Below are 21,887 nucleotides of genomic sequence, written 5' to 3'. Positions count from 1 at the left end.
AAAAGTTTAATCCTCATTGTGTGGTCCACTTTTGGATTGGATTTATTTAAGTTTTGGGTTTATATGTTGAAATGATACGAAAAAATGGATGGACGGTGTGGATAAAACCCATACATTACGGTGGCCACTCAAAGCTCCTGCCCGTTCCCGGGGTAGGACGTAATCCGCGTTCGCACTCGCTAACGTACGCGCAGTTCATTTATTACAGCCGCGCGCCCAATATTTCGCAACAGTACTCTCGGCTCCCGCTCAAACCCATCCCGTCCTTCCTCATAGATCCCTCTTCCTCTGAAAAAATGCCACTCCCCGTCTCGCTCTCCATCTGCAGCATTTCTCATTCTTGAAGCCTTTTGCTCTCCCTATGGCGCTTTCTCTTCCTCTCCACGGTGTCTCGGTCGGAGATTCTCTCCTCGTCTACTGTTATGCTGACCGGAAATGGTACTCCTGTGAGATTATCGAGGTCAGTGGCGATCACGACTGCGAGATCCTCTACGAAGATGGTGAGCGCGATCGGATTTCGCTTGATCAGATCAAGTTCATTGTGCGGCGGAACTGGACGGGTTCTATCCGGGAGAGGAAGAAACGGGGTGACGATTCACTCCAGACGATCAAGAACATTCTCTTCGACATGGGTATGAAAAAAAATAAAAAAATAACAATCCCTTCTGATTTTTTTTAGAATCATCGTTGAAAAACAAGGAGCTGTTTGGATGTACTGAAGATTACGAATGACAGAAAGTGTGAAGCCGTTTGGCTCATCCTTGAAATGCGGATGATGGGGCTTGTTAAACACTCTTCTTGCGAAACTGCTCCACTATGGGAAATGAGATGGAAATGGCTAGGAGAGTTACCATCTCTGTATGGCCGAAATGCACTCTTAAGTCACAAGGAAGCATTGGGTTGTATGCTATATGGTAACCTGCAGTACTTCCCGTCTGTCAAAGCGGGGCCTATGGTTTGGTGATCCAGTACATTGATCTGATGGCATCCTAATTCCAACAGGGGATATCCCAAAAGTCTGCTGTTGATCCTTATATTTTAAGTGGTAAATGAATTATAAGTAATTGAATTACAGTCTGTCTTGTTTGGCTTTCAGCTGTAATATGTTTACAACTAAATAGTTGTCTGTGTTTGGTTAACCAGTAAGTTGTTTACAGCCTGTAATTCGGTATTCATGCCTAATAAAGCTTGGAGACGTAAATTCAAATAAAATTTTCTAATGACATATAAAATCTTTTAATGACATATGAGCTTGATAAAGCTTAGAGAGGTATTTGCTGGTATTTACCGAGGAATTGAAAAATCAAACACCCCGTTAAGATGGATCATTGGGTTGAGTCTGTCCTAATAAAGCCTGGGGCTGACCTTATGCTAAACCAAGGATTAGGTGAGCCACTGAAGTGGGCCCACTAATTCAAATTCCCCTTTATGAGTTGTTGTCAAAATGGCCCTGAATAAAATACAGTACAGTTATTGGACTGTAAAAGTAGACAGCCTGCACCAATGAAATGGTTGAGGACGTCTATCCATGAAATTCTTCTATATGAGATAATATAGAAGAAGCGCAATCAAAGCTGTGTAGCATCAAGCATCATATCGCCCCCTATTACAATGGGGCACAAACCAACAGCTCTGCGGGGCCCACCATGTTCTTGTGATGTCACCATATATATCAATCGTTTTTGCCCACTCATGTTAGGACATGAGACCAAAAATGGATGGACATAGTGGATATATATAACACAATCATGGTGGCTGCATGTAGAAACCAATGATTTGCATCCATCCCCAATGTTCCATATGGCGTGACCCATTTGAGTCATGGATCTAGCTGATTTTTGGTCTTAGGACCTACCATCTAGGGTCAAGTCTAATAGATGGAGTGGATTTTACATATATAATATGGTGGGTCCCACAATCTTGGGTGTTTTGTGCATTGTGAGAAACATGCGTTGTATGAGATTTTGGCGAGCCCCAAACTCAACTTCCCTCCATTCTCCACACACTATGAAAAGAAAAGAAAAAAAACACAAAAACAAAGAAGACAGAGATAGGGGCATAGTTACAGGCGGGGGGAGGTACGCTGGTCGGTGAAGATGGTCAATTTCGGTGGATAATAGCTGTGCTAGTCGGAGTAGGTAAATGAGCTATAATGGTAGATTCCGGCAAATAAGAGTTGTGTCCGTCGGAGCAGGTAAGTGAGAGAGAGAGGGATTGTTTGGATACCACCGTTTATTTACTTGTGGCATAGAAAAGTTACTTTTGTAAGTTAGTTTTTAAAACACCCTTTCAAAAATAAATTAACACCTTTAAGTCACCTATAACCATTAACAAAAAAATCTTGCTTTTTAACTTTTTATTTTTTTACCCTCTCATCTCTCCACAGGATGGACGACCAACATCAAAGGTGGGACCCACATGACGGATGATCCACATCAAAGATGGGCTCTACATGATGGGCAGTGGACATTGAATGTAGGCCCCACATGATGGCCAATTAACATGATGGAGGGTCCATATGATGGATGCCCCACATAATGGGTGGTCCACATCAAAGGTTTGACTCGTAATGGTGAATGGCCAACATTTAGGCGAGCCCCGCATGATGGACGACCCACATTGAAGGTGAGGCCCACACGATGGACGGTCCACATCTAAGGTGGGTAGTGGACATTGAAGGTGAGCCCCACATGATGGATGATCCACATCAAGGGGGGCCCATATAATGGATGGTCCACTATAAAGGCCAGCCTCTAATGATGAATGGTCCACTTCTAAGGTGGACCCTAACATGATGGACAATCCACATCGAAGGTGGGGCCCACATAATGGACGATTCACATCAAAGGTGGGCTCTGTGTGATGGGCGGTGGATATTGAAGGTGGGCCCCACATGATGGACGTTAACATTGATGGTGGGCCTCACAAGATGGATGATCCATATCAAGGTGGGCCCCATAAGGTGGGTGACTTATATCATGGTGGGCCCCACATCATGGTTTTAAATATCAGTATCGGCGGGCGTATTGGCCCGACAAAATGATATGATATGACATTGTGCATTAGTATATGGTCGTATCAGCCCGTATCGATCATATGTTTTTTTTTTTTAAATTTAAAAGTTAAATGATATGGAAAAATATTAGAAAAATAAGAAAAAAAAGGTTATCCAAGAACCTATCAATTTTTTTAGGTGTTTTGACCATGTATTCAATGGTGAATCAGACCATTATTTGGTAAGAATATTGCTACTAGGGGTTGACCTTGTAAACAGAGAGGAGCTGAAAGATTTTCTGTATTTGAGACAGCCCAAAGGGGTTGAATATATAAAGATTATAGTCATCTATACAAGGAAAATAATAAAATCAAAATCCTCTATAAGATCAGAATCCTCTACCTATGAAAATGAACTATACAAGGTATACTAGCTATACAAGGTATACAAGGCATGTGAGCCCGTCTAACATCCCCTCTTAAACTAATGCTGGTCATCGACAAGTAATAATTTGCCAATTAGAAATGAGTGACGAGCAAAAGTGAGGGACTTGGTGAGAATGTCGGTAATCTGATCATGGGATGCAACATGTGGAAGAGAAATGAGTCCAGACTGAAATTTCTCACGGATAAAGTGATAGTCAACTTCAATATGCTTCGTCCGTTCATGAAAAATCGGGTTAGAGGCAATTTGAATGACACTTAGATTATTGACATGGAGTGGAGTAGGATTCTTCAGAGGAATGCCCAAGTTGGAAAGAAGTCCACGTAACCAGACAAGCTCACTACATGCAGCGGACATCGCCCGATACTCAGCTTCTGTGCTTGATTTGGAAATAGTGGCCTGCTTCTTACACTTCCAAGAGATGAGAGAAGTGCCAAGAAAAACACAGTAGCTAGTGGTAGATCTTCGTGTGAGAGCGCAATTGGCCTAATCAGCATCTGAATAAGCACGAAGGTTCAGAGTCGCTGTGGAGGAGAAGAATAGTGATCGATCTAGAGTTCCATGTAGGTACCGTAAGATGCGCAACACCGTAGTCACATGAAGAGTCCGAGGAGCATAAACAAACTGACTGACGACTTGGATAGCGTGAGCAATATCAGGGCGAGTTATAGTTAAGTAAACTAGACTCTCAACCAAACGGCGGAACAAGTCGGGCTGTGCAAGGAGATCACCATCGTCACGGCCATATTGAACGTTAAGTTCTAAGGGAGTCTGAATTGTCTTCTGATCCGTCAATGATGCCAAGGCGAGAAGATTCTTGGTATATTTACACTGGCTGACCAGGATCCCACGTTTAGAATGTAAAATTTCAAGCCCAAGAAGTATGTTAGATGGTCGAGGTCTTTCATCTTGAAGGATGATTGCAGAATTTCCTTTAAAGTCGAGATGCCGGTAGCATCTCTACCAGTCAGAAGTAGGTCATCAACATAGACGAGAACAATAACAATTCCGCGAACAATGGTGCGCAAAAATAAGGATGAGTCACGACTACTTTGAGTAAACCCAACACCTGTAACAACATCGTGAAAGTGTTGAAACCATGCCCGAGGTGCCTGTTTGAGGCCATATAGGCCTTTTTTTAGGCGACATACCTTATTGTCAGGGATTAAAGAGCCAAGAGGAGGTTTTAAATATACTGTTTCTTGGAGGTCTCCATGAAGAAACGCATTTTTCACATCCATCTGAGCAAGTGGCCAAGAGCAAACGGAAGATATCGCCAGAAGAGTACGAACAGTTTTCATCTTGGGCACGGGAGCGAATGTCTCATCATAATCAATTTCGTATTCCTGTTTGTATCCCTGAGCAACAAGTCGAGCCTTGTATCGATCCAATGATCCATCAGACTTGAGCTTCACAGAATAAATCCATTTGCTACCAATTAGTTGTTGGTCAGTGGGTTGAGTGACAATGTCCCACGTATGATTATCATCCAATGTCGCAAGTTCTTCTGCCATAGCCTTCTTCCAATAATCATGAGTGGCTGCCTGAGTGTATGAAGTAGGAATAGAGACAATATCCAGAGTAGCATTCATGACAGACATAGAGCATATCAAGCGATCAGACTCTTGATGTACACAAGCGGAACGGTGTATCGAGGTAGGTTCAAGATTTGCAACAGGCACAATAGGTTCGGGTTGAGTAATATGTGGTGGATCTGTACGTGGTCGACGCGAGTAAACTTGCAGCGGACGAGGGAGAGTACTCGAGGCAAAATGAATATCAGGAAAGGTGGTTAGACCAGGAGATTTTGGGGCGTGTGGAGGAGGAAAAGATGAATGAAAGGTAATATGTTCAAGAAAACTAACATGTCGTGAAACCCGAACACGACGAGAAACCAGATCATAATATTGAAAACCCTGTAAACAGAGAGGAGCTGAAAGATTTTCTGTATTTGAGACAACCCAAAGGGGTTAAATATATAGAGATTACAGTCATGTATACAAGGAAAATAATAAAATCGGAATCCTCTATAAAATCAAAATCCTTTACCTATGGAAACGAACTATACAAGGTATCTAGCTATATAAGGTATACAAGGCATGTGAGCCTGTCTAACAGACCTACTGTAAAGTGTGGTGTTGAAAAATAATTTTTTGTTAAATTTGTAGCCTCTAAAATATAAATGTTTGTTAAAAGAACTTAAACCTATGTTTAAATAACATAGATCAATCATTCTCCCCCAAAGAAATCTTGGAAGCAAAAAACTCAACAAAATATATAAAAAATGGATAATGGCTCGAATATAAGAAAATAATTTAAATCTAGTTGTAAAGGGTAGATATATGTTCAAAACAAACATATGTTAACCTAGATCTTTCATTCATATCATTTCTCTAAAATTATTTTTGATTAAAACAAGAAAATGCCAAAAGTAACCCAAAAATAGAAAAAAATTTAGAAATTATTTATTTAATAATGCATGTGTGAAATCATTAGATTAGAAGACTCTTCAAGCATTGTAACAACGATTAGTGGAAAAAAGTAATTAATTTTTTTCTTCTAAATTTATAAAAAAATCATGCATAAAAAAAAAAAGAAAAAGAAAAGAGAAACTCCAAATTGAGGCCAAATTATTATATCCATAGTATGAGAAGACTCCTTAAGCATCATAACAACAATCAATAAAAAAGTAGTTAATTTTTGTTTGAAATTTATAGAAAATTCGTGTGTAAAAAAACGAAAAAATCCAAAATCAAGATCAAATCAACCATGATTTGATTGATTTGGTTTATAGTCTTGTTTCGAGATTTCAGTTTGAAACAAACACACACACGCATATAAAATTTTGCAAAATTGGGCCTTAAAGCTTGAATCCTTTGATTTGATGCAGGTTTTGATCTTCAAAATTGACCTAGATCTAGTCGGAAATGGCTCTGAAAGATTTCCTATCTAAAAAGAAATCAAAAGGATAAGAAATGAAGGAGAAAAAGAGAAGTGGATTGGTTAGAAGCTTTTATAGCTGTATTGGTTCATCTAATACAGCACAGGAAATTTCAGCATCCAAACATGGCTTGTATTCCATTTACCTGGAATTGATTTACCACTTGTAGATTTTACAGGCATCCGAATGACCCTAATTTGGTAGCTTACAAATATAAGGCATTTGATGTATTTGGGCCGCCCCTGTCATTGCAGTACCCATGAGATCAAATAGTCTTGATCATAGGTGGGGACTGAAATATTGCAGGACATTATCCAGGTCCAACACTGGAGAACCTGATGGCCACTTTGAATGCAGAAAGTATATTCTTAGTAATAGTACTAAAAATAGTGGCTTCACTTGTTGGGATTTTGGATCCGTTGTGCTGCATGGCTTTTTTGTTTTGTTTTGTTTTGTTTTGTTTGTTCATAATTTAGGTCTGTTTGGCTGCCGCTGCACTAAAGATCACGAAATCTCATGATCTTTCACCGATTAATCACGAAATATCATGATATTTGGTGTAACCCAACACAAGTATCTCACATATTCATTTCTTTTGGTCAATTTGACACATGCATTTTCCATTGAAAGAAATGTCCAAGATGGCATGAACAGAATTTTACAGTGAAAATATGATGATCAAGGAAACAAGGAAGCTTGTTTGAGTTGGATTGGGTAAGTTTTGGGTGGGGTTCTTAGCCTAGGCTCAGGTTAGGATTGGGTTTAGGCCGGGGTACTTGGGCAAATTCCTGTAAAATCAGAGATTTAGATCAAAACCCTCCACAGGGCACCAATTGGGGTTAATGATCAGGACCACGTATATTTATGTCTGCACATCAATGTAACTTTTTTTTTTTGATCTGTTCAGCACATCTCAAATCATCTATTGAGGTTCCAACATTTTTCTGCTGATGTAACTGAAGTTCATGGTTCATCCAATAAATATGTTTGCCGAGGTTGTACCACCTTTGGGTTCATTATTTGGTTACAGTTGAAACGTCTAACTTTAGACCCAAGTAGCTTGGATTGTCTACAGGAATCAAGAAGCTCCAAAACTGATTTCTTGATCTTCAAGAAAGAAATAAGGCTCATGTCAGTAATGTTCAAAAAATTCTGCAGAAATTACCTTCAAGCTTGAAAAGCGAAGACCTGAATGATGTATGCCCTGCATCCATCAGATGATGCCAGCTATATGAATGAGATGTGGGTCATATAACACCAAAAAACCACAGTCAAATGTAACAAAACACAGATGTTGGGCTTCTCTTGGTGAATCTAATCTAGGGTTCTCTTCATGCTAAAGGCCATAATATTAATGGAGAAACACAGATCAGAGAAGATCTGAATGACATATTCCATGCGGGGGCTCGCTTTGGTGTTAATCAAACTGTATTTATGTTCCCACTTAAAGACCCCAATAATGATTCCACATAATATCATTTAGGAAGAACAATGGTGATTAGTCACTAGTTACATGGTTACTAAATAACTCAGGTAACAACTTGGTTGTAAGAATTTGCTGTGGTGGTTGTTATGATAAGTACTAAAGCACTCTGAGCTTATGTAAAGGGCACTCACGAGTTGCGGGTTCGAAACTACGGTGTTGGTTGTTATGCCACTCCACAATGTCATCATATCTTTTCTAATGCAAGTCGAGGCTCTTTTTTCTTTTCCTATGGGTCCCTTATATGTTATTCCTCTTTCAAAGCTGCAACTTGCAGAAAAGAAAGAGTGTGCAGACAAGGATCTGTTGAATTGCCTGCACTTTCTGGAAGATGTTTTGACCTCACAAAACCAAATCCTAGTCTGCAGAAGAGCTTGCACCTGAATGTATTAAACAAACATGACTGCCGTGTTGTCAGTTGGCGAACATTGTATTGCTGAAGGATTGAGATCTCGTTTATGATGTTGAACTGTGACAACATTTTTGGGAGGTAGCAATTATTTGCATTATTTGGTTCATTATGGTTTATATTCTCTGTATCTGGTCTAGATCCTCTGCGATGCAAGATGTGGCGGGTGACTTGTGGGTCCCGAATGGCATGGAGCAGTCCACTACCAGCTCTAGTGATTGTAAATTACAGCATGAGAATACAGATGATTAACAATCATCTATGCCAGCAGGATCAATTCCAAACAATGGAAAGGATATGGTGTCACCTACTGTTGCTGGAAGTGCCACTGTTGAAGGGAAAACTGTCAGTAGTTCTGATCAGAAAATAGATCTAGTTAGTGTGGAAGCTATCAATGCAAGGAGAGGTTGTATGATGTTTTCTTGTTTAATTCGTTCGCATACAAGCTTGTAGAATTTTTCCTCAAAGCCTTATTACTTTTCTGAGTGATTTATTTTGCCTTTTTATTGTACAAGTGCATGGAGAATAAAGTCATAAGCTGCTTAATAGTTAGAAGTTTTGCTTGCAGAGAACACAGTTATGCGACGGTCCAGCAGACTCCAGAAGAAAGGATTAACTAAATGCATACCAATTCCATGCTCAAATCAAAGGGTTAGCCATATTGTTTTTTGGTTCTTATGTGTTCCTCATGAATGACTTATTATCGAGTGCCCTGTTTCACATGGTTTGTTAATGAGCAGGAAGGCCTTTCAGAAGCTCCATGTTTGAGTATTCAGTCTCCCTTGTGCTCAGATGAGATCAGAAGTTACGACGAATTGAGTTCTGATTCCCTGTCTGTTTCTGCATCCAGCCAACCACATGATGATTTTGATAGGAAATACTCTGCTGACCGTCCTCTTGTGCGTGCAAGACACAGAGCTACTATTCCTAAGAAAAGAAAACAAAGCCTCGTTCACCATTTGAAGGTGTCTCGGGCCAAAAGGAGCAGAAGATCTTGCCTTCCACATCAAATTGAATATTCAAATGGGATTGCAGGTGAGGTTGATGTGAGTACGAAGATTGTATTAGCCTTGTTCCAGATTTTCTCCTTTGTTTTGTTTCTTAGCCTCTGCTAGAAATTGGGGCTCATGTGGATGATTGCTGTTGTTAAATATTTGCTGCTAAATGCTTTTCGTAAAATTAATTCCTGACATTCCCATCAATCCAAGGGCTCTATTGAATAAACTGTCACATTTCTTCCAAATTGCATTTCAACTTCTACAAATGGAACTGGATTTCTTTATTATTTGGATCCTTTTCCCATTTCTGTACCTTGTAGTCACTAATCCTCTTATCTTGTCAAATACTTCTTGCTAATGGTGCCATTTTGGTGGAGGCAGTCATAACTGGAATTATTTTCTTGCTTCTTCCTCATCATTGCTCCATGAAATTTCCTCTCCATTTTGGTGGAGGCAGTCATAACAGTGAATATCCTGACCTGTAATTTGAATTTTTGTGGATATGCACATAGTTTTCTTTAATCACACATGATCCTGTTGACCAGATTTTGAACTTGCTAAAGTTGTTGATGATTTTGATGAAGGGGATGGTGGGGAGAATCAGAAAGTTGGCCTTTATGGGTTGTCTGGCAGGATGCTCTGTTCTATTTGTCAGGTTTTCAACTCTTTCTGCATTTTACTTTTTTGGTCCCCTTAAATTCATTAGGCATGACTTCAAAGCACACAGTGCACACATCTTGTACCATCTAAAGATGGTTGGTGAAATCTAGCAAGCATTTCAAATTGGTTATTCCAAAAATCCATTCTGAAAGGAGTGTATGGAATCCCTCCAACCTTTATTGGATGGTGGAAGATATGTGGACACTGAATCTTGGTGCACACTGGGCATACACAGTCATTTCTCTAATTCTACGTTCACTTTCATCTTGATTTTATATTGTGCAGATAGGAGTAGCTGAAAATTTTATGCTCAGATGTGTGGGGATTGGTTGTTTTTGTGCTTTCCACACATTTTGTCTTTATCCTCCTTTACAACGAGTTCCTAAGATGGATTGGCTTTGCCCTTATTGCAAGGATGACCCATTGTTTACGGGCATGATGACTGAAGACAGGAAGCTGACACCAAAGAAAATTGGGAGTATTATTGGTCGAAGAAGGATTGTTATCAACCGAAAGAAAAATGTCTTACAAGATCAATTCCTAATAAAATGGGAATTGTTCTCTCATCATCATGATTCGTGGGTATGGTGGTCATTGAAGCATGTCCATTAAACTAATGTTTTCTTAGGTTAAATTACACACTTCACTGTCCTACAGGCTTAACCCTTTATTTTTCAATTGAATGGAGCTTCGTAGTTTTGCAGGTGATACGTTGATGCAAGGTTGCAGTTTTGCTAACCTTTTTGTCCATACCTGATTATTAATCACATTAGTGTGTATAACATTGTACCTTTGTCCTTCTTGCATGCAAAAATCTTTTGATGTTAGATGACCATGGCAGTAAAATTACTGATAGATGAGCAAAATTGCATTTTCTCGGACTGAGTCGATTACCTTAACTGTGAAAGGAAGCAACACCAAACAAAGTGTTTGGAAGAATGGGCATATTTCACTCCTTTGATTTCTAATAACAAGGAGTTGGTTTCACGTTTCTTTTCCCTACATGTTTTGCTATCTTTTCTGGTTGGAGATTTGAATCAATTGTCTACTATTTGAAAAGAATCACATGTTTTTCTTTTTCTTTTTCTGTTTCTATTTTTTTTTTTTGGGTAGAGGGGGGTGGGGGATTATTCTCTATATTCCATTTTGAAACATATACAGGCATTTACATTGTTAAAATTCATGTGCAGAATGTGTAGGCCAGAAGACTAAACTACTCTTGATCATGAACAAAATGCTAAAACACATCTAGTAGTGGACGCACAATGTTGGTATAATGAGATGAATTGTCCAAACGATCTCTTTGAAATTTGCCTAGTGGCAATGGTGCAAGGTGTCATGATATGCATGTAGTATGTCGTCGTCATCTTCTAGAATGGTGAAAGCATAATTGGACTAAGTGAGATATAGTCCCTTTGAATGCCAAGTTTTCTGTTCAGAAAATGATGGATATTGCCTAGATCCTTCATCTCGATTGTTGGACAATTGTTAAAATGAAAAACAAGAGATTAGATATCGTCATTGATGTATATGAGTCGATTGTTTTATGAACCTGGATTACTTAGCATGATTACACACTAATTGACACTTTGTAGTTAGCATGATGACACACTGATTGACACTTTGTAGTAGTTGAATTTGTTGGGTCCTTAGCGTACAAATGCCGTAGAATATAGTGGAATGTAATTTGATCATGGGACCCATTCAAGGTGTCCCGTATCGGTATCGGTTGGCGTAACGGTGCCCTCCAAAACCGATACGGATATGGGGGCGTAACGGTGATACGGGGGTGTAACAGCGCAAATTTTTTTTTGCCAAAAAAATATGGATTAAATCTGGAATATTCTAAGCATTCCAAATATGCATTCATTTATAAATTGGAACATGTTTATAGTGGTGTAACGGTCCACTCTTTGGTGAGAAGTTGTTTCGGATTGTCTGATGAATTTATGGACCAGATAACTTGAATTTGACTACAAAATTCATATATTTAATTTTCTAAATATCTAATTTATATACTTAACAATTTGATATCATTTCTCCCAATAGTTCTTTTAAAAAATGAAATTAAATTCAGGAAGATCGCGTTGCCAACTTGGGGCTGACTCGGAGAACCAATCCATGCCCCAAATCAGCCTCAAATTCATGCAATTTATCGGCATTATCCCACTTGTGAATTGGTGGACATTTATTGGATAGTGAATCATGAAAAAACATCAAAAGGCCCTAATTTAAAAAATAAGTGTCCACAAATTAACAATTAAAACTATTCAAACAATTTGATTTTGGCATTTTGAGTTAGCAATTACAGTCCATAATTTAATTGGTAAATTTTAAGTTAATACACGTCTCGTGTACAATTTTTTAAGGGCCCAAATTAGGTAGGACTCAGATTGTGAAGTGTAGCACACGAGTGTCAAAGTTTTTGGACCCCACTTGTGATGAATGTGTTATATCCGCACCGTCCATCCATTTTGCCAAATAATTTTAGGGCATGAGCCCAAAAATGAGGCAGATCCAAAGCTCGAATTAGGCAAGACTCGAATTAAACGACTATCATTAAAAATTTATCGGGGCTACGAAAGTTTTAGATCAAGTTGACATGTGTCTTTTCCCTTCATCCACGTTAGTGTGACCCTATTAACAGGTTAGATGGAAAATAAACATTACAGTAGACCCTAAGAAATTTTTAATGGTGAGCATTCTATAACCACTGTTTCCTATGCTGTGGTCCACCTGAGATTTGGATCTTACTAATTTTTTGAATCATAACCTAAAATGATGTGGCAAAATGGATGGATGGCATGGATAAAATACATACAGCATGGTGGGGCCCATGTGGCACGTGTACATTTTATTAAATTGTGCAATGTGCTACGTAACACGTACCAGTCCATTCATTTGACGCAAGCAAGTCCTGTGGGTCTGATCATGAGGTATGTGTTATATCTAAACCGTCCATTCATTTGACGAGCTCGTCTGAAGGCTTGACACGAAAAATAATACAGATCTAATTATCAAGTGGACCACACTGCAAAAAGTAGTGGGGGATTGAACATCTACCATTGAAACCCTTTTTGGGATCACAGAACTTTTGGGTCAATATGAAATTTGTTTTTCCTCTTCATTCAGGTCTTTTTGACCCTTTGAACAGATTGGATGGAAAATAAACGTTATGGTGGGCCTACGAATTTTTTAATGGTGAAAATCATCATATCGTTGCTATTTTTGGTGTGGGCCAGACGATCTTTGGATACGATTCATTTTTTGGCTAATGCTCTAAAATGATATTTAAAAATAGATGAATGGTGTAGATATAATAAATACATCGCTGGGGAGCCCATGTAACTTTGATCTCTTTTGAACCATTTGTATAACTAGGAGCTCGAGGAGTGTCAGCGCTCGTCTTAACATGACACGTACCTACAGCAGCTATACTACACCAGTCAAACCGCTTTCGATTTCAAAAGAAAAAAATGGGAGAGAGAGAGAGAGAGAGAGAGAGAGAGAGAGAGAGAGAGAGGAGGAGGAGGAGGAGGAGGAGGAGGAGGCCTGGGCTGCAGCCACAGTTGCAGCCGCAACAGGGCCGCAGCTACAGCTATAGCAGGGCGAGAAGAAGAAGAAGAGGAAGAAGGAGAAGAAGAAGAAGAAACTTTAGGGTTATAGACCATAACGTTTGTTACGGTACCGTAACAGCTGTTATGGGTTGTAACGGCCGTTATGGTCCCGTAACGGCCGTTACGAACCCAAAAAACAGAGGTGCCCCGTTTCGGGGCCGAATCGCGTAACGGTTGATGCCGTTGCCGTTACGTATCGGCTGTTACGGCCGAAACGTAATCGATTTGGGATACCTTGGACCCATCCCAAGAATCCTCGTTGGCAATAGTATCAGATTTTTAGCATTTAACAAAATATATAAACAGTAGAGATAATACCTGCATGCGATGTGCACGAAAGAGATGTTTGTAATGCCGATCTGTCAATGTCGATCTTTTAAACCAATGGGTCTCTCCCTGATCTATCTTAGTACCGGAGAGTCAAGATAGCCTAACGTCTAATCCTCTTGTAGGTGCCGAGGAAGACGTATACCATCCACACAAGTGGACCACACGCGAGGATAATAGAAGAAAATGGAGTGGATCTCCGCTCTCTTAGACTTTTTCTCTTTTTGGTCACACTCTCACGTCCCATGGGGCGGTGATGTCCAGGGCTAGCACTTCCTCTTTTCTGGGATATGATCATATAAATAAGGAGGGGTTTGCTGGGGATTTGTGTTGCGGAATCACATAGATGGATCTAGGATAGCAATCCAATGGTACCAAGCAAACACGAGAACACAGATTTAACGTGGAAAACCCTTTCAGGAAAAAACCACGGCACAAAGCGACAGAATTCTACTATGAAAGCATAAATTACAAAGAGAAAAGGACATACCTGATTTGAACAACCTCGAATCTCACCCTTGCTACACCCTTTAGAAACCCTAGAACTCCTTCTAGAAACCCTTAGAATACCTTTAGAAAGCCTTAACATACTTTAGAATAGCCCTAGGGACCCCTATTTATAGTTTAGGAAACACCCCTTTCGCACCGACCTTAGAATAGTCCGGAAATCGCCTAAAATTACCTAGTCCGCGTGTGGTCTGCGTAACCCTCGACTAGTCGAGCTAGGGCTTCGACTGGTCGAAGGGCACCCTCGACCGTTCGAGCCTGACCCTTGACTGGTCGAGCAGTGTGGACACCCAAAAAAATATGCTCGCTGGACTTCGAGTCGAGTGGGCCTCGACCGGTTTAGTGGACTCTCGACCCGTCGAGACAGGCCCTCGTTTGGTCGAGCAGCGCGTTGATGATGTGAAGACATCACTTCTCTGACAACAGGGTTAGGATTGTCAAATCACCCCTTGTTTTAAAAGCTTGAGCTATTAGATGATGGTGTATCAATGTATATCAATGGACTTTAGCACTTCCCTGTACGTGCATGGTGGAACTCCGCACGAGAACATACTGGGCAAGGGTAGAGGAATGCACGCAACTCACACTTAGGTGGAGGAGCAATTACAACTCACACCATAAATGGCCCCTCGTGGGAGAATATATTAGGGAAGCATATTTGCTGCTCCTGGGAGGGATTCGAAGTTTCGAACACAAGACCTTCCTCTCTAATACCATGTCAAACAACCACTTGCTCTAAAAGTTCGAGTTGTTGGAGGATGGAGTATTAATGTCTATCAAGGGACTTTAACACTCCAACAAGGGTTTTAGAGGTGCACCCAATTTGGTGCTCTGCCACCCTATGGATTTTGGTGTAACCTATTGTGAAGTAAGCTCGTCAATCCACCTCATCCATGCATATACTCATAATTCAATCCCTCTACTGTTATAGCGTATCTACTAATGATCATATCCCATGCCAATTAGAAGTGGATCATCAGATCTGGGCTATCAGGTTATTATCAAGTGCGATCAAAGTAGTTTTAACGATTAAAAAAAAACTTTAACGGTTAAAAACCTTTGAAAAACAAATTAAAACATTTAGAGTGGATCTCCTGTTGGCCCGTGCAAGAATCAAAGATTCTTGATGGAAGTACCTAGCCTTGTCCACTTTATTGGCCCTTGCATGGACCTCGTAGGAAGAGCCAAAGCTGACTAGTCAAGATCGTGACTCTTGCCCGTCCTCAAGTCTAAGGATTAAACCATCTTTCATGCATTATCAAGTTTAATTTCACGATCACAGTTTAAGCTAATGGCGCCCCACACTGTTGACTTGATCTTGATCCACCAATGTGAGTGACCAAAGATCCGAACTTAGATCTTTCGTTTATGGCACACTCACAATCTTGTGCAGAGTAAGGGAAATGCATAAAATGACACCAAGTTGGCTCCCAATGGTGAAGACTGTCCATCCTGACCGAAGTCAGTTCCCCTCACACTAAGATGATCGTGCATCTCATGAACTGATATCCACAGATGTGTTACACGCACCTGCGATGGTCATGGTCTAATAGGATACTGAGATCCATGGACTATGACCCTCCCAGGTCAATGACCATCATGTCCAGTCTCAACTTCCCAAGGACTACCATAGGAATTACTCCTCAACAAACCCAATGAATGAGAGCAACACTAAATCTGTCTAAGGCATGTCACATATCCAATCTAGGACCCATGGTCACCACAATCAATGACTGAGATATGCCCAATCACATCCACATGGCTAGTGGATAAGGGCACGGATGGTTTTCTAGGGTACTAACTCCAATAAAATTTGTAGAACACTAGGCCATGTTCATGCTTGTTTCAACTTGTACATAAATTTGTGAAGGCAACAGACGTGAGAAGGTAATCAGGTATAGATCTTCAAAGCCCGATGGTTGCTCCATATGGACTTCTTTAGAGAAGGTACTGTGAAAGATGACACTCCTTATGGCTATCTTGTGAGTACGTCAAGTGTGACTCATCGCCATATGGGCTTTTCTTAAATGGTAAGTCCTCTATCGATGATCTCTCTCTTTTCTTTTTCCTATAAAAAAAATTGATCGAGTGTCTGTTCTCCCAAGCCTCTTTAGCACTGGGCAAAACCAATCAGTTAGGTTTCACTAAAAGATACTCATGTTTATGTTGTTATTTGTGTAAAGACCTTAACATAGTTTTATGCCTGTTTTTGTATATCTTCACTTTATGGGGACATTCTGTTGAATATTTTCTTGAGGAATTGTATATTTCACAAATCATAAGATATTTGCACCGCGATTGATTTTTTATTTTTATTTTTTAAAAATTATTTATTTATTTATTTATTTAATTTTTTAATTCTTGTTTTTGTTTTAGGTTCCCATGGAATGGGTCAAACTAATTGATCGTGTTCGAATGCATAGATTTCAAGACAAAAATCCGTAAGCCTTGATTTTTTTTTTTTTTTTTGACATTGGAGTTATTACAGTGTTCACTCTTTAATATCAGAACTTTTATACAGCAAATGCATTTGAGTTGCATTCTACATTTGGATTATCATTTGAATATGTTTGATGTTTTCCTCTTTTGGTTTTCATGGGGTTTTATTTATTTATTTATTATTTCTGTTTTTCTTCAATGACTGTTCTTCTCTTTCTTGTAAATAGCTGAAACTCACTTTTTTTGGGGCACGGAAAAGATGTGTTAGATATGTGTCTTCATACAGTCATGCTAATATGTAACATCACATAATGTTGGCTTAACTTGGGGCTAGTTCGTGTTTGACATGGATTGCCTGAAAGCTTCTTTTGTTGTCCAGTTATTCCAGACCTACTGGCAAGGCAACTATTTTATTCTTGGAGTTCTGCAGAACCTGTTGCAGTTCCTTCTCCTTGGAGATGGTTACTTTGCAAATTTGCCTGCTTATTGGTGTTTTTTGGGAATTGTTCCAAACTAGTTTCCATTGTCTTTTGAGAAAACTGTGGATATATACATTACCTTGAATGGTGTGTAGGCAATTGTGATGATAATGTTGTGGGTGATGGTGATGATTACCTAGTTCTTATAAAAACATTGCTCTGTTTGATAGAAATGTTAATGGGACCTCTGAACATTGATATGAAGCTTAAGAGGACTTTAAATACAGTTTTTTGTGGTACTTACAGCACATTTAGGGAGGGAGGGAGGGAACAAGAGGAAGGGAGGGAGAGCAGATCAAAGTTCAGAGTCGAAATATTCTTGGAGCCAATTTGTTGAAGTTGCATTAGTGAATCTGCATCTTTGCAAGTCTATTATTTATATCGTTGCCATTAACATGTTTGGATAGATTTTAGCTTGATTATGAGCTAATATTGTTGAAATATTCCTGAATTCAAATTCATGATTTATTTATTTATTATTATTATTATTTGTGGTGAATTTGGGAACTGTATCTGGATTGATTTTAAGGTGATTATAACTGAGTTACCTTTCGCATTTCATTGTAATTATTATCATTATTATTATTATTATTGCCGATTGGAAATGATGATTCCGTGAAGATGGAACAACATCTTATTCTTGTTTTTGGACTCATTTCATTAGTTACACTTCTCATCAGTGTTTTGAATAGCGACCATAGCGTAGCTACGATGCTACGTAGCATTAGCAAAAAGTGTAAATCCCTCGTAGCACACACTACAAGGGTCATAGCGTATGTAGCGTCGTAGCATGCACGTAGCATATGTAGCGTACGCTATGCCTTTATTTATTTTAATAAATGGTAATTATATTTTCTATTTTGTACTTAATACTCTCAACTTGTGGGATTTTAATTCCTTTTTGTACCTTGTGGTTCCAATTAGACATTATTAATTATAGTTTGCTTAAAAAGTTGTTGATGTGATAATAATTTGATTTGGCGTATGTAGCATGTAGCTTATGCTACGTAGCACAACTTAGCCATAAATGTGATGTAGCTCATGAAAATAGCGTAAGTCGTGTATGGCCTACACCACAAACTGATTTGCATATGTCATGTGATACATAGCCTGTTCTACACTCTACATAGCTTACACTAAAAGTTATTTTTGATACATAGCCTGTTCTACACTCTACATAGCTTACACTAAATGTTATTTTTCACCAAAACATTAAAATCAATTGCTATTTTCAATAATTTATTTCACTTTTCTTCTTCGAATAAAAATTAGTTAACTTTTTCAATCATTTTAGCAAAATAATATTACTAGCAGTATCAAATCAGTTTGGTTGCTCATTCTTTATCTTTGTGCTTAATTGTTGCCTAATTTTCCTCTCGTTTTAGGTTGTGTTTGGTTGCACCAAATATCATGAAGAACAACCTTAATTAAAAATCTAGAAGTAGTGTGTAGCATACGATACACGTTATGTAGCCTATGCGTTACGCATTAGAGTGGTGAACGCTAGATTACAGGCTATTAAAGCAACCTCAATTAAAAATCTAGAAGTAGTGTGTAGCTTACGGTACACACTATGTACCTTACACGTTGTGCTATAGAGTGGTGAACGCTATGTTACATACAAAAAGAAGAACCAATATTCAGGATGCCGACAGCTGATCCTACAGTTGCAGTTTTCAATGTCAGTTTTACTATTTTGAAACTATTTACCAGTTATACAGTATAATCAAGGTCCTTTCAAGTCTAGTCAAACAGTCCAGTCAATGTTGGTGTTTGACTGGTCAAAGTTGTTAGTTATTAGTTAATAGTTTACAAAAGGAAAGTTAGTTTTCATTAGACAGCTGCCATAGACTTATTTTAGAAATTAAGTTTTCTACAATTGGCATTGCAAGCTATTCATGCCTTTAAATACTAGGCATGAAGTTCAGTTTCTGGAATAATTTTTAATAAAGCAAATATTGGTTATTTTCCTCTATTTTGGTATGTCTCCAAGACTTGAAAGAAGGTCCAACGTCTTGTTCATATCCAGGCAAGGTGTGTCTCCTTACCCGTTACATAGGTTGTGTGTATTAACTTTTAGCTATCCCCGTCCATTATTTCTCTCTCTATCTTTATTTTTACTTTTGGTTCACATGCATGCAACCTCATCCAACCACTGTTCCAATTCTCTTGGTTTTATAAACTCTAATTTCTATCCGCCCTTGTATATCTGATGTGCATGAAAGTTACCCTATAACCTTGGTGTTGACTCTATCCTTTCAAGTGATCACTTGTCGTTGAATAGTTGGCTAGAGCTTCTATAGAAGTCTTTGAGCTTGGATGAAGGATGAATTAGCGCCAGTTATTAGAACTTGTGCATTACCTTGGGCACTTCTCATAATTTTCTTTGTGGTTCAGTTGTAATTGTGTTGGTAGAAGTTAGAAATTCTTCTTTGGTTGTAAATCTGCAGGGGAAGTTTTTTAATCTGGGAGTCGGAGAAGAAACAACCAGAGAAGAATCTCCGATTTCTACTGTCCCAACGGAACTTTATTGATGGGGATCATTTTGGTGCTTCTTGCAGAATTCTCTTCACTGCAGTCTTGTATGAAAAGAAACTTGTTTATGTGTATGCAATCTCTGCGGATTGAAATAGCTTGGATGTTGTTAAAGTTTTGTTTTGAGAGGAATGCATTTGAAATTTGTTACTTGAAACATAAATAATGTAAGATATTTGAGGAGGTTATTGAAGCCTCCAATCCATGAACTAACAGGAACTCCCTAACGTCTTGAATGGCCCACAATCTTGTCTTCACTTTATTTTTCTAGAACTTAGGAGTGCCTCTTGCCTAAATCTTTTTTGGTTATGCTGTTTTTGCAGCTTGTCTTTCCATATACCTATTTGTTTCCTTTGTTCTTGTCATGTTCCACGCCTTTGCTATACTTTTTTGTCCTATTGTCAGTTGTTGGGCTTCAAACTGCTCCCTCCCTCCCTCCCTACATGACTCGAATGTGGTTTCTGTTTTTTGCAGGGTTGTGGGCGATGGTTTTACTGTAATTGATCCCAGAAAGGCAGAGTGGTTTAAAATAGACCGTGTCATTGCATGCAGGAGGAAGTTTAATGCTCATAATGTTTGTGAAATTCTGAACTTATCGCAGGCGAGCCAAGATAGCAGGGAATTTGAATTTCTTGTGAAATGGATGGGTCTTGATTATAGTGATGTGACATGGGAATCATCTTGCATGGAAGAACTGTTGACTGAAATCGGTAAACTTGTCCATAGGCACCAAAGAGCCATTGAAAGAAGTGATAATTATTGTTGGGAGTCTCATGTCCCACAGTTAGATGTGCAGCCAAGCTATTTGAAGGGTGGCATCCTATTTGACTATCAAATGAGAGGACTCAATTGGATATTGAACAATTTTATATCCAGGCGAAATGTTATCCTTGCAGGTTGTGGAGACTAAACCTTTTTTCGTAAAAAATGAACTTAAGAGTAATCTACCAGTTGCTTATTTGCTTTCCTTGTTTTAAAATATCTTTTATGATGTGGCCTGTGGTTTGAGCAGTTGGTTTTAATGTTTGTTTTTAAATATTTTCTGCAAATAATTTTCCTTGTAGGTCCCTTTTATGTTGTAAATCATCATTGAGTCTTGAATGGTTAGATTATGGCCTGCCTCTGCAAACTTAAGTACTTCTGAGGCACGATTTGATATTTAGCTCCAAATTTGATTCTCATTTTTGTTTCTCACTATTTTTTCCTTGTTGGAAATTTATCTTCTAACTAATTTATTAGTGAAAGATGAAAAACATTATACAAGGTTTATCATATTATATACATCATGGAGGTTCATTGTTGAAATAACTGTATATGGGGTGGTATTGGTCACGTGCATACATTGTCCAGTGGTACAATCCACCAGTCACTCAACAACCCAAATGCTTTTATGCGACACGTGGCATGCCCAATCATTGGTCTTGATCGTCCATTTAATAATCCCAATGGGTGCAACCCATGTTAACAAATAACGCTGATCGGATGATCCCAACTCTTGAAATGTGGGCTCTTTTGTTACATTGGTTTTTTTAATTATAATGAGCCATGGATTGGATTGTTACCATCATCAAACCCAAGTGCTTCTTTGGAATCGTAAGCAATGGGACCTGCATCGATGATTGGCTGTGGCACATGTCACTTCAATGCTTTGGGGATGTTGCTAATTTCCCCATGAAGGTGGGGCCATTAGCATTTTCCTATATATATATATGTGTGTGTGCGTGTGTGTGTGTGTTCTACATGTTCCTTGGTCAAGTGAACTTGCATATGCATATTAGTAGCTGCTATCTCCTGACCCATCTCAACGTTCAAGTTTTCATCATCTCCTTTTTGAAGTATGAACTTAAAAAATAATTATCGTGGTTAATCTTTCTCTTTTATCCAGATGAAATGGGACTTGGAAAAACAGTCCAAGTTGTTTCCTTTGTCCATTGCATGATGCAAGAGAAGCTTACTGGCAACCCTGTCCTCATAGTTGCTCCTAAAAATATCCTTTTTCATTGGGGGAAGGTGAGTGGTTACATGCACCTCCTTGTTGCCTGTATTCATTCTA

The 21,887-nt window shown here is 38.9% G+C and overlaps 1 protein-coding gene across 1 annotated transcript in view; it reads left to right on the top strand.

Annotated features, from left to right (window-relative positions):
• The first annotated feature begins 222 nt into the window (after positions 1-222).
• Positions 223-21,887, top strand: part of LOC131236527 (CHD3-type chromatin-remodeling factor PICKLE-like) — a 76,439-nt gene continuing 54,774 nt past the window's right edge. Inside the window, exons 1-8 of the mRNA XM_058233764.1 lie at positions 223-632; positions 8,841-8,923; positions 9,013-9,307; positions 9,855-9,925; positions 10,216-10,512; positions 16,758-16,822; positions 20,309-20,730; positions 21,720-21,844. Coding sequence (XP_058089747.1) covers positions 362-632; positions 8,841-8,923; positions 9,013-9,307; positions 9,855-9,925; positions 10,216-10,512; positions 16,758-16,822; positions 20,309-20,730; positions 21,720-21,844 — 1,629 coding nt within the window. The 5' untranslated portion in view covers positions 223-361. The remainder of the gene's footprint in view (positions 633-8,840; positions 8,924-9,012; positions 9,308-9,854; positions 9,926-10,215; positions 10,513-16,757; positions 16,823-20,308; positions 20,731-21,719; positions 21,845-21,887) is intronic.

Source organism: Magnolia sinica, chromosome 2 (assembly GCF_029962835.1).
Source record: "Magnolia sinica isolate HGM2019 chromosome 2, MsV1, whole genome shotgun sequence".
In the NCBI taxonomy this organism is placed as follows: domain Eukaryota; kingdom Viridiplantae; phylum Streptophyta; class Magnoliopsida; order Magnoliales; family Magnoliaceae; genus Magnolia; species Magnolia sinica.
The sequence above is the reverse complement of the archived record's forward strand: the minus strand, read 5'-3'. Positions and strand labels throughout refer to the sequence as shown.